Consider the following 13,629-nt stretch of genomic DNA (forward strand, 5'->3'; position numbering starts at 1 on the left):
TATATTAATATATATGTAAGAAAAACAGTCTTACAAAGAATTGTTGTTTTAAGAAAAAAAAATGTAGTCACTGAGACATGTTTTCTCAAACTAAGATAACCCTCTCATGCATGAATTATGGTAAAATCAGTTAGGATTTTTTGTTACTAAGCGTTTTATTAATTTTTAGGTATACAGAATAAAGAAATAGGTATCTGTTCAACATCGATGCAATTATAAGGTCATTTGTAACTGTAATTTGAAATATGATATCATGTAATGGTGGCTCCTTCACCTCTATGCACTGAAAAAGGGAAACGTTGATTTAGATTTTTTGATTTGAAATGGTTTATTTCAAGCTATCAGAAACAAGTATAATGCATGTCAATCAACAGAGGATTTACATCAGTATATAGATATGTCGGGCATAAGATGATTAGGCATCAAATTGTAGATTGCTTGAAAGGGAAGCGAACTTATATAATTCCAGCCAGCTTGACCTGACAATTTCTTTTACATGAATTATCATTATCCGTTTCATAACTTCTAATGAGAGATTTATACCGGCACTCCAGATCACTTTATTTTAATCTCATTAATGGGCTGATGTTATCTTTACAAAATATATTTTTATGGAGAGTAAAACGTTGAAAGTTATGTAAGGTTTAGGTTGATTTATTCTGGAATAAGTTACAGTTTTAAAAATTAGTATTCTGCTATCTTTTTGGAACATTTTGGCATTTACTAAGATGTTTTAGGCTATTTTGGAGTTTCGCTAACTGTTTTGGCTTATTTAGGCATTTTTCAGATTTTTAGGCTATTTTGAAGTTTGGCTATTTTTTTTAGCTAAATGCTAGCTGTTTTGGTTACCCTAAGCTTTTTTTGTTTAGGCTAATTTGGTATTTAGCTAATATTTTAGATGGCTATCAGCTTCAGCGTTTTCAGCAATTAGTTTCAATGTCTTCAGCTCTCAACTACACCGTTTTCAGTTATCATCTTCAACGTTTTTAGCCATCAATTTTAGCATCTTTAGCTATCAGCACTATCTTCAGCAGCCAAATTCAGCTTACAGCATTCACACTAGCATTATAGCAGCTAATGCTATGTATCTAGTTCATAATTATGTTAAAAAGTTACGGTTTTAAAGTTTTAAAAATGTAGTTTTAGAGTGTTCAATAAATATTTATCCTGTTCGGTCCGTGACCTAAGGTGTGTTTGGGATTTTGGTCTATTGCACGATTGAGTTTGACACCCCTGATCTAAAACATGGTTAAACACAATGTCTCTGAATTGAGAATAGAGTAACAAAAGTAACAGTCACTGAACTCAACATCAATCATAAGGATCTAGCTTCCCATCAAATCTATGAACTGTTGTTTCTGAACTGAGGTTATAAATATCATACATTTGCTATCAAAGCATTGTGTACACTGTAGTGACCTCCATGCTTGACAAGGATATTTTAGCTGTTGAATAACTTTCTTGATAAGATTACGTTTCTTGCAAGACAATTTTCTTGAAACAGGGATCTGTTTCCTTTCTTAAGATTTAGTTTTTTGTAGTTTGTGCAACAGAAAAGTTCCTCACTCTGGGGCAGAAGGTGTTTGAGTAACATCTTAGATGAGGTGCTGCAAAACATTCAATTTAATATTGACAAAGATAATTAATAAATGTATTAAGCTTGTAAGTTGTTAATAAACTTTATTTGGCTTATTTTTTTTTACTAATAAGTGTCTTACCTTATAAACAAATAAATAATGTTAATATGTGAATAAAGCTTGTTAATGAATCTTATTATAAAGTGTTTGCTTAAATCCAGGAATTGCAGCTGAATCAGGGTATTGATCTGATCCATCCAGTGAAAACTGGATCTTTGAAACAGAGGTTTGCAGTCACTGAGTCCCACAATGGTGTGATGCTGTAAAGCAGTAATGACAGAGTTAACAGAATAGTGTCCACAGACGGAACCAGTGAGGCGACAGTCAAAGTAATGTCGGCTTTGTGATGTGCTTGCAGTGGCGTCCAGATACAAGGTCAACTGGCAGTATGTGTACCGTTACAGCACGGAGAGCCATAACGGCGTGAGGGGGACCCCCGGCTTACGAAATGGTCCTAAACTCTCCTGTCAGGTAAAAAACAAGTTTAACTGATAACTTCTTATCTGAGGTTTGACTGCAACATCCCTGCAGGTCCAGATCGAAGTTCCGCACACATGTGCATTCATCATGCACACCAGGGACTGTGCTCTCAGTGAGGTGGTTGACACGGACCCTCAGGGCCAGTCCGTCTACAGGCCTGCACTCGGTTCTGATGCTTTCAGGACCAGAATGGAGAGGTGAGCGATGACCTTTCCAGGTGAACGTATCAGGAAACTGAAAGAGAATAATGAAGGATGAGATGGAGTCTGAAAAGAACGCTGCAATTTGCTGAGTAAATGCATTCATGCAGATAAATAATCCATTCTGAAGTTTGTCTCCTCTCCATGACCTTTACAAACCCAGAAAATTTGATTCAAAACAATACTAAGAAATATTATCTTTCATGCAACAACTTTTTTTTCAAAACTTAAAGTAGTCTCACTAAAAAGCCATCTATTGCCCTGACAGTTCTTGTCATCAACAAAAATGCCCTTAATACTGAATCCAGGACATTTCCTGCACCTCTGATAAAATATTAAGACATTTTCTATTAATTAGAATTCAAATGTTATCAAATAGCCATTCATACATCCATCTTCTCAACCCACTTGATTGCTTTAGTGTCACAGGGCTGCTGGAGCCTATCCCAGCTACTGATGGGTGAAGGCGGGGCCCGTCCTGGGTGGGTCGCAAGTCAGTGGCTGTCGTTGACTCTGTAAAAGTATTTTAAATGATGGTAATCATTTTTTTTAGATTTTTAAAGCTTCAACTGAACAAAAACAACAAAACTTATCAAAAGATCAAATTAGAATTAAAAAATGTACAGTAAAACTTGTCAAACATTAAATATAAGTCAAAGAATCTCTTAACAGCTCATGTTTAAAAGGGAAACCGGTATGTTTTATATTTGTAATATATGTTTTATATGTATTTATTACTTATTATTATTATTACTATTTATCACAAAAAAAGCAAGATTTTTGCTGTGTCTTACTGAAGCAGCACCAAGCAGACGTCCTGATAATATCCTGATATTATTTGTGTCAGAAAACAAGAAACTGAACTGAACGGTCCACCCCCCCGGTGCATTTCTTTTCCCCCAGGAGCCCCCTGAAGTTCACCGTGGAGGCTGGCGGCCGTGTGCAGCTTTACCCCGACTCTGATGAACCAGTAAACATCCTCAACATCAAGAGAGGGATCGTTTCTGCTCTGATGGAGGATGAAGGCAGCGTCAGTGTCCTGAAATGAAAGAGCAGCAGAGTTTGATGCATCTGCAGACGCTGCAGACGCTGCAGATGCTGCAGACGCTGCAGACGCTGCAGATGCTGCAGACGCTGCAGACGCTGCAGATGCAGCTCCAGGCAGACATGAGCTGAACATGCTTTTTTTTTCCTTTCAGAGCACGGTGCACGGTCAGTGTGTAACTCAGTATGAGGTGAACTCTCAGCAGGACGTGCCCACGGACGTGACTTTCAGCAGGGACCTTTCCCAGTGTGACCACTTCTACAGCAGGAGTCTCACCAACAGCCCCATGGCTCTGCTGCCAAACCTGGTGGGTGCTGTGGCTCTTTGGTGTCTGAGATCAAAACAGAAGCGTGTTGCTGACTGACAGCAGGCTTTGCTTCATAAGCAGCTCTTTTTTGTCTCTGCACAAGTGAGCACACGTCTGAGTTGCATTCAGGGGCGGTTCAAAGTTTAAAAGAGCTTATCAAGCCTTCGGCAGGAGAAATGCGCAAATATGAGGAGACAATTTGTCTCCCAGAAGGTCATAGAGTCTGCACAGAGAGAGCTGAAGTTGATAAAGAATGAGGAATTTTGATATAAACGTAAGAACTCCAGGCAACTATTTCCATTGGAACTGAATCAAAGAATTAGATTAGACAATCCATGATAATAAAAAATGTCATTCAAGCGAGAATAACTTTTCCTTAAAAAGTTTTCACTCAAGTTTCACATATCTAATGCAAATGTTGTTACGTCCAGACACAAAGAGAAACCCACATAACAAAATATCTTCCCATTTAGAATCGTTTTGGTTACAAGGATTTTACATTAAACATTTAAAATGTCCCGTTTGGTTTTCAGTTTCTGACATTATTACTGCAGGTGTGCGGATCATCCTGATTGTATGATCAAAGCTTAACGCTGTTGGGATTTATTTTAGGCAGAAATCAATTCAAACTACTTTTAATACTAATAATGTGAATGTTACTCCTACTTTTTACAAAAGCGCTACATTTTCATAAATAATTACTAAAGTAACTGTAACTGAGTAAAAGTAACTTGTTGTTCCACACCACTGCATGAACCGAAACCTTCATGAGATACTTAAAGCCCGTCTGCATCCATCTGAAGTCAGTTTGTAGAAATCTATTGTCATCGTAAAGTAAGGCTGGGTCTCCCTGTGCTGGTCCCCAGCCCAAAGGAGAGAATATAGCCTTATTCAATACAAAATATATAAAACACACAGACAACTTCAAATTACAGACACACACAAATCTTTAAAAATTACGCACAAATCACTTGTTACACTCACAAAAACACATTAACGCTCAAATCCGAATTTTTTCACGTCTCCAAAATTCAAGTGTGAGTGATGCGTTTAAATGCTACTAACATGCTGGGTCATCCATTTTCTCTTCAGCCGCTTTGAGCTTAGATCATGAATAATATCTAGTGTAACTTGACATTTTGACATTGCTCCCTCGTGATGGAAGGTGATGATAACAGAGAAACGTTAGTGTTGACTGTTTTAAAAACTCAGCGTTTCCCCGCTTATTCGCGTTATTTTATTCCCTGTTTCATGTGATCACTGATTTTTTTTCCAGTCACGTGACTCCTGCGGTTCGTCACAAAAACTCCAATAACTCATGACACTTGTATGAAACTTTTGGTTCTGAAGGAGATGCAGGAATTTCTTTGAAGGGGATCACAGTTGAGGAGCACGCCAGCTCATCCACTACGCACACACAGGTGTGCGTTCATACACAATGAGCCTGCATGGAGAAATGCCATCAACTAATTCAAAAGCGGCCCAAAAAAATCCTAGTAATCGTGGAGGCTAATTATCATCCAGAGCAGGTGTTTATTATGGATGAAACCGGCAAGTTCAGAGATGTCCTCTGCACTTAACTGTTGAAGGAAGAAGCACGCACTTTTTTAAGGCCCAGAGACAGTGACAGTCCACGTGAAAAGTTCACAGTCTATTGTTCAGAATAAAAACAAGCTCTTTATGTTGAGCAATACTTTAGTTTTCTTTAATAAATGTTTATAAAACACGATCAGAAATGCTTTTGATGAGTACAGGTGGGTCACGGACATTCTTCAGCCGGTGGGGATGGGGGGTGAGACGGAGATCGGGGTTATCTGTATTCCTGTATTCGGTGTATTCGCAGAGGTCTCTGGTTCCTAATCCCCCGAATAAGGGGGGAACACTGTAATTTAGACTTTTTTATATTAATTATCGAGCATTTCTGTTTAAGAAAGTGAGAAAATTTCAAGTTTTACCAGATAATATTCAAATTGGCTGATAAGAAAACTCTGATGACCCAGCATTCTAGCAGCATTTAAATGTATCACTTACACACACATTTTTAAGCTGCTGTAACTTGAAGTTGTATGTGTAAATAATATTTTGTACTTTTTGTACATGTGAATACACAACTGCAAGTTCACAAAGTCACATACAAAAAGTATTGTATGAGTTACAAATCAAGAATTATGCACTCACAAATCAAATGAGTCTATTTTCTCTCCATACTAACTCTGATAAAACACAGGGTTGTGTCAGGAAGGACATCCGGCGTGAAACTCTGCCGAACCAAATGTGCGAATTAGTGAAAGCTGATTGGCTTTAGTGACCTGATAAGATATACCAGAAAGTGAACAACAACAAATTTGTTTGATGAAAGAGATAAAACAAGGCAATATGAGTAAAATAATATGACAAATGTTTTTTGTTGATTTTTAAAGTCTGACATGAAAAACTTTTGAATCTGCATTTTTTTATCTGCAGCATCATCCCATCTCAAAACTCATCAAAAGCACACAGAGCTGCGATTACCTGTTTGACAGAAAGGGAAGACACATCACTACTGCCATCTGCACAGAGGAACACTCCTACCTGCCCTTCCTTCACGGGTGGGTCCATACCTGAGCGTGTGCAGCGCTGAGCGCTTGTGCCCGGCTCACCGTCCGCTCTGTCCCACAGGGAGAACAGGATGTTGTTGACTGTGGTGTCCCGGGATCTCATCTTTCAGAGCATGAAGAAGATCAGCAGCAAGTCTTTTGGTGAGCGAGCGTTTCCAGGAGTGTTTCCAGGAAGCAGCAAAATCTTAAGTTCAGGCATGTGGAAGAATGAATTAGCACTCGCCTCGCAGTGAGAAGGCCCTGGTTCAAATCTCAGCTGGGTTCTTTCTGTGTGGAGTTTGTATGTTCCCCTTGTGCATGCGTGGGTTTTCTCCAGTTTCCTTCCACACTTTAAAAACATGCATCATTGGGTAATTAGTTTCTTCAAAATGCCCCTAGATGCGAGTGTGTGTCTGTGCTTTTCAGAGCAGATAAACTCATCAAGATGACATTCCTGCTCATCCTTTGGCGTTTTAGGATGAGCATTAAAGGTTCATCTAAACGAATTGTAAAGCCTCGTTTCCACTGAGCGGTCCAGACAGGGCCGATCTGGACTTTTGAGTGTTTTCATTACAAAATCGACCCGTTAAGCAGGACCTACTGGTACAATTTCTGGTCCCCCGTTGGTCGTAGGTCCATAGAAAAATAGAATGGACCCATTAGGGCGGAGCTTCTGTCATCACACGATGTAACCCATTGATTGGTGGAAAGGTTTTACGATAGCAGGAAGCGTCCAACCAGTGCTTTTCCCGACAAGATCCAAACCAAAAGTTTTGCCCTCTTTTCATCGGTATTCTTCTTTGCCCACTGCAATCTTCTTGCAAAGAATAATAAATTCTTTAAATACAGTATTCCCCCCTTCTTTGTGGGAGTATATGGGACCGGAGACACACCCCCTTTCCCATCTCACCTGACTCCCACGGCCGAAGAATGAACGTTACTGATCCATATTCATCAAAAACACATCTGATCGTGCTTTGTAAACATTTTTGGGATAAAATTGGAGTATTGATCAACATAATTATATTATATTATAATGATCCTCTGCCGTTATCTTTTTGATTTTCTGTCCGTTTCTGAATCAGCTGATGCTGCTTCTCTTTCGCTGTAGTTGCACCGTTTTGGCTCACAGCTACGTCATCGGTCTACATACCGCATGCGGTTTGATGGTCCAACACTCAATGGAAATGCTCACTTGAATAGCTATTCTAAACCGGCCAAGAGGGAACTGAAGAACAGAAATCCAGTGAGAATATCACATGAGAAGTAGGAAATTCACCATTACCATACAGGTTGAACGTTTTTTAATAAAAGTATTCAGATATATGAGAATTTGTTTATATTTAAAACACTATTGTTTTATGACTTCCTCATTCATTTGAGAAACAATTTGGTTCATATTATAATTTGTTTTTCCTTATACAAGTCGATATTGGTTCATTTGAGCGATCAGATTCACTGACTTAAAATTAGTCCAGAACATCTTTATCCCAAATTTCCAGATAAATAGCTGCTACTGAACAGTGCAGGTGAAGTTTTCAGATTCCTTTTATTTGTTCAAGATAACTGAGTGTAAATTAAACATGTGAACAAACAAACAAGTAAGCAAGAATGAATGTCAAATCCATTCACATATTAAGTTTATAAAGTTCAATCCACTGTTGTTTTTCCACATCAGAATAATCATTATTAACATTCTACATGACTTTGCTAAATTCAGTATTTCCACACATTGGACCGTAAAGATGGTTGATCAGTTTTTGCTGCATCACATGTGTGTTTTCTGCTCTGATGGTCGTTTTTACATCAAATTAAACCGACCTTGCCTCAGTCCTAATGGGATTTTCTGGATAGATTATAATAATTTTGTTTCATTTTGAAAAAATTTTAATGGTTTACTTCGATTCGACTAACAACTTGTTTCAGACAGATCAACCTGGCTCGATAAATCAATGTATTGATTCATGGATTGATCGGTCCATTCATAGTTCCTCTTGATTGGAGGAGCTCACAGGCTACAGAAGATGAATTGCCTTTTGAGAAGAGTATAAACTTTTTGATTCCAATCACGCAGATGTGGACCCGAACCAGGCCAGGCCTCTCCACTTTGAAGACCTCCAGCACAAATCTCCGGTCCAGACGACGGATGCTGTTCTGAGCACCATGCGGGAGCTGGTGGCGTTAGCAGGCACAGAGAATGGCCAGAAGAGGGCCGGACTCTTCCAGAAGCTGGTGTCCAGCATGCGAGTCCTGAGGAATGAGACCCTCAGCCAAGCGGCCTCTGACATGGTGAAGATCTCCACCTGGCTCACCTTACAGGCTCTGTTCCAGTGCGGGACTTCGGAGTGCACCAGCGCCATCATGCAGATTATCTGGACCATTGACGGTGTTTCTCTGGAGGTGGACGCTCTGGTTTATGGGCTGAGTTTGCAGCCAAACCCAGATGGCGCCAGAGTGAGAGACATGCTCAGCATGGCTCAGTACAAACAGAGCAAAGCCATCATGTATGCTCTGGCAAACACAGTCAAAAAGTGAGAAAAAGAGGCGGGTCTGAGGAATGAAGAAAACTCTGAGGCCATTGCAGCTGCTTTCAGCTTCTGTCTGCTTTCCACAGGTTTTACAACGGCAAAGTGACTCCTGAGATCACAGAGGTTTCCAATTTCATGGAGCTGCTTTTGAACGACTGCTCTGAAGAAGTCCCAGATACCGACTCCGACTTCCCACCGGATCCTAAGGAAGTGTCCTTCCTCACACTCAGGGTACGAAGAGACACTCAAGGATCTGAGAGTTTGAGATTTGTCTCTCCTGTCAGGAGGTCCATCTTAAGATCTTCAGGCTAACTTGTTCTTTGATCTCTAGGTGATTGGAGTCATGGCTCGGGCCATGCAGGACAGCAGCCCCGGCCTTGTATCCTCTGTTTTGCGGTGTTCACAGAAAACAGACATCCCAATAGCAAACCAGAAAGCAGCGCTCCGGACTCTGCAGCAGATGGACATGAACGATGAGGTACAGGTCACACAGGAACACAGTGCTCTCTGTGCTCAGCCTGAGGCCACTAGCAAACTTTAAATCTTAAAGGGTAACCAAACCGGAAATTTGGAGGCTGACTCCACCCACAGCTGAAATTTGAAAATCCAGTCAGAGGGGTGGGGCTGGACTATCATTACTGGAGCTGCAGATCATGATGCCAGACTTCGAAAACTTACATGGTTTGACCAATCACAAAATTAAACTTTAATACCTCGATTCAACCTTTAGGGGGCAGAACACAGGCGGTTTTTGATGTTATTTTCTTGAATTAAACAAGTTTATTTTAACTTATCAAAAATGTGTCACTTTTAAAGCCCCATTTATAGAGGTCAATAGACAAAAAAGTTGATTTCGGGTTTGGTTACCCTTTAAAAGCCCACTCTGATCATCTTTTGATCTGTTTCAAAGACGATCCTAATGGTCCTTTAATTATAAAAAAAACTGTTGTTTTCTAAGACATAGTTCCTGCAGAGCCGCAGTAATTCATAAGTAATTCACCTTCGAGTTTGGGACAGGACCTTTGGCATGGAGCAACCTTTCCACCTCCCGTCAGTCATACCTGAGAGCTCTCTGCTGACACACTTTCCTGCCACCTTACGGCCCCTCATAGCCCCAATCTAACATGAGTGGTGCAACAAAAATGGTTTGCTATATTGGAGCTATCCAGCCATACAGTTTTGATCCAGATTCCAGCTCAGACAAGGAAAACTAAGACGTTCATGGATCTATTTGTCTGCAAGTAGATGCATCAGAATGGAGTGGAGCAGGGAGGTACTCCTAGTTCACAACAACTTGTATAGAAAAATACAGAAAAACACAATTTTAGGCTTAATTTTCTTTATAAATGTCCTCCATCATCAGAAAAATGCAACAAGAACACATAAAAAATTGTATTTTCATTTGAGTGGGTCTTTGAATGCTGGTGCCGAGTGATGTCCAAAACGCCAAAGGGTAAAATTGACACACAATACCTACATACAGCTTCAGACAAACAACAAGCAATTTGTAGGCGTGAATATTTGGACAACTACTGTTAACAGTCATCCCAATCCATCTAATCCAGTCTTGTCTGTGCTCTAGTCTACAGCAGTGAGTCCCGACCCTGGAACATTGTGGTTACATGTGCAAAATGTCTTTAATCTAATCAAAGATTAAACAAGAATGGAAGTGTGCAAATGGGCCAAGAAAAGCGAGATGATCTTCTGAGCGTGCTTTAATTATTATTAATAGTATTCTGAAATGACTGTTTGCTCATAACTTTCTAAATCTGTGTGATCAGTGTTTTATTCTTGGCTGCACGGACTCGGAGGAAGGGTTAAAGTTAGAAGTTTAGCCTTGGATGCACTTCAGATCCGTGCAAGCAATGCAGCTGTGCATATGAGGGAATAACATAAGCCTTTATTTTGTCTGGACATGATTGGTAACATAAATTCACATGATTGTTCGCACAGTTTCAGAGAACTGCTTGGAGCATCCAAAAGTCGCCAGCTCACACCGTCCTAATGCCGCTCCGAGACACAGAAACGGTTTTACTGAGTCTGGCAGCTCGCTCGTGCAAAGCAGCCGGATGGACTGCGGTCTGAAGGGCGCACCGTAACGAAGCGTCCTCCCGTGCTTGCAAACATAAAAATATGAATCCAGCTGCAGCCGATAAGTCTTGTTGGTGCTCCAAAGTCTCCTCTGGATTGCCATACCATCTATGCATGATGTCAAATCCAGCACAGTAATGACACACAATTGGAATGAATTGCTTACATGCACCACTATTGGATCAACATTCGATATAACTTATCTCAATCAGATGTCAAGTATTTCAAATATGCGCGTTTACATGACGCTTTTTTATTCTGATCAGGCATTTATTCTGATTGATGTTAAGGTTTCTTGTGCACAGATCAGGAGCTCTCTCATGGAGCTGTACCAGGACACCCAGAGCCCTCCTGAAAAACGGATAGCTGCTTATTTGGTTCTGATGAAGAAGCCCGACCGAGCTCTGCTCAGAGACTTGGTGAGCAGCCTGGTGAAGGAGAGAGATGAACAACTGAGGAGCTTCGTGGTCTCCCACCTGCACAACATCCTCAGCTCTGACGACCCGCAGATGCTCCAGTGAGTGACCAGGAACAAAAAATGTTTTTTTTTTTAACCCATTTATGAATTCAGTGCATTTTTATAAATGTTTTCAAAGTCATTCAAAGCATCTGCTTCCCACCTACTACTTTCTCCAGTTCCCAGGGCGACATTCGGTTTTTCTGCCCCCAATGCTCCCTCTCTTCATATCTGGAGCACTTTTTAAAATCAATCCAAAAACTAAATTTGTCCATCAATTTTCGTTTCATCAATTCCTTTGTGCTTTCAAGGTTATTCACAACATCTGGCTGATCTACCTTTATTCTGCATAACATCAACTCCCCGTGACTCTTCTGATTTAAACTAATAAACCCCTCTATTTCTGTAAAACTGTAGTTTTCTTTTTAGTGACTCATCCACTTTTTAGCTTTTCTTTTAAACCTTGTTTTCATTTTTTCGCGTCATTGAAGATTTTGAAAAGCAGGAGACCAAAGATAAAAAAACCCAAACAAGAAACCAAAGAATGTAAACTGTACTTTAATATGACAAAGTGAAACTGGGTCAAAAAAAAGGGATGTTGTCACAACTAGCACAGACTTAAGACCAAAGAGACGACTAATTACAGATTACAAACTATCGCCTGGTGTGAACATGACTCTCACACTCTTCTTCTTTTCCTATTGGCACATCCCATCAGGGGTTGCCACAGCAAATCAGCTTTCACCAGTGCACACATTTGGTTTGGCAGAGATTTTTACACCAGACGCTCTACTAAACACAACCCTGTACTTTATTAAGGCTGGGGACCGGCACAGGGAGGCCAAGACTCGCCCCCCCTTGTGGCTATGTAGTTAGACAGTAGAGTGAAGTTAAGTTCAGAACGCTAAATTTGCTAATGCTAAAATGCTAAATTTAGGTCATTCGCCCCTCTTTGCCGTGTGGCGAATTTGCTGCTCAACGCTTGTCCAAAAATGTGTCCATAAGCCTGACACCGCAGCCATGTGTGGGAGGAGCTACGAGCTAATGTTTCTAGCCTGATCGCTACATGGAGTGGTGTCTGTCTTTATTTTATTTACAGTGCGTAAAAGACATGAAGGATGTTAAGAGATCAGGTTTATTTATTTTGAAGAGTTCGACTAAGACATTGGTAATCATGTCTCCATGTTTGGGTTTATGACATCATTCAGAGACTCTTCTGGTACAGTGAGCTTCACTCCTGCTGCTGTGTTTGAATGACAGCAGCTTCCAAGGCCCTTTCATCCATAGAAAATAAAAAAGGCAGAAACCATCACAATAAAAGACAAGCTGTTTAACAGGTGAGGCTAAAGTGAAGTCCAGTAAGATGTCAAAGCAAGTGACAAAAAACCACGTCTACATCCTCAATGAACCAACTCTAACCTGAGTAAGACAAAATAAGTCAATTAATCAAACATGTAGCATGGGATTGGTGTGGAGATTTATGAGGACAAGAAATAAAGATAAAGAAATAATACAGCTGAATTAAAAATACATATCCTTCTCTCCCCAGATTGAAAGAGGGCATTGAGATGGTCCTGCAAGGTGAGCTGGCACCTCAAAACAACGTCTTCCATGGTATGTCACGCAACTACAAGATGGAGTCCCCCCTGGGCTCAGTTCAGAGTAATGTCATCTTCGATGGCAGAGACACACTGCCAAAGGAGGTGATATTGGAGACCACCATGAGGGCTTTTGGCTTCAGTCATGACATGTTGGAGGTGAGATCCCAAACTGTAACTCCACTTGAAACCAAGCCAAAGACAACTTAGATATATAAAGTTTTACCATTCAAGGTTGGAGTGGAAGGGGCGGGATTCGAGCCCACAATTGATGCTGTTTTTGGGGAGAAAGGCTTCTTCTCTGAATCCATCTCCAGACTTTTGAACTTATTAGGTGATAAGGCTCCAATGCTCAAAGAAGTTCTGGATAGAATTTATCCTCGTCAGGAGAGAATGAAGAGACAGGTGGGAAGGTTTCCATACTTGCAAATCCCGTGAAACCTTGCTCCAGAACTCATTTTTATGCTTGTTTCATTTCCAGGTGACAGAGGACCACCTGAAAGCCTTCAGAGACATCTTTCAGAAGCTGCTGCAGGATGTGCGTCTGTCCGAAGCCCCTGAAGCCACCGCCTACCTTCGGCTTCTGGGAGAGGAGATTGGATATTTGAAGACCAGCGAGATGCGAAAAACTTTGGAGACTTTATCTATGTACCAGCATATTCTCACCCGGGTGCTACCAGCACAGGTCAGAGCGGCTTTATGGTATCAAC

The 13,629-nt window shown here is 40.6% G+C and overlaps 1 protein-coding gene across 3 annotated transcripts in view; it reads left to right on the forward strand.

Annotated features, from left to right (window-relative positions):
* Positions 1–13,629, forward strand: part of apoba (apolipoprotein Ba) — a 36,110-nt gene that overhangs the window by 2,808 nt on the left and 19,673 nt on the right. For all 3 annotated transcript variants that reach the window (XM_036209897.1, XM_024266388.2, XM_036209896.1), the window contains exons 3-15: positions 1,996–2,108; positions 2,169–2,314; positions 3,221–3,347; positions 3,517–3,669; positions 6,133–6,257; positions 6,328–6,407; positions 8,320–8,776; positions 8,860–9,004; positions 9,105–9,251; positions 11,170–11,381; positions 12,871–13,078; positions 13,154–13,324; positions 13,401–13,604. In XM_036209897.1, the coding sequence (XP_036065790.1) occupies positions 1,996–2,108; positions 2,169–2,314; positions 3,221–3,347; positions 3,517–3,669; positions 6,133–6,257; positions 6,328–6,407; positions 8,320–8,776; positions 8,860–9,004; positions 9,105–9,251; positions 11,170–11,381; positions 12,871–13,078; positions 13,154–13,324; positions 13,401–13,604 (2,288 nt within the window). The remainder of the gene's footprint in view (positions 1–1,995; positions 2,109–2,168; positions 2,315–3,220; positions 3,348–3,516; positions 3,670–6,132; positions 6,258–6,327; positions 6,408–8,319; positions 8,777–8,859; positions 9,005–9,104; positions 9,252–11,169; positions 11,382–12,870; positions 13,079–13,153; positions 13,325–13,400; positions 13,605–13,629) is intronic.

Source organism: Oryzias melastigma, linkage group LG22 (assembly GCF_002922805.2).
Source record: "Oryzias melastigma strain HK-1 linkage group LG22, ASM292280v2, whole genome shotgun sequence".
Taxonomy (NCBI): Eukaryota; Metazoa; Chordata; class Actinopteri; order Beloniformes; family Adrianichthyidae; genus Oryzias; species Oryzias melastigma.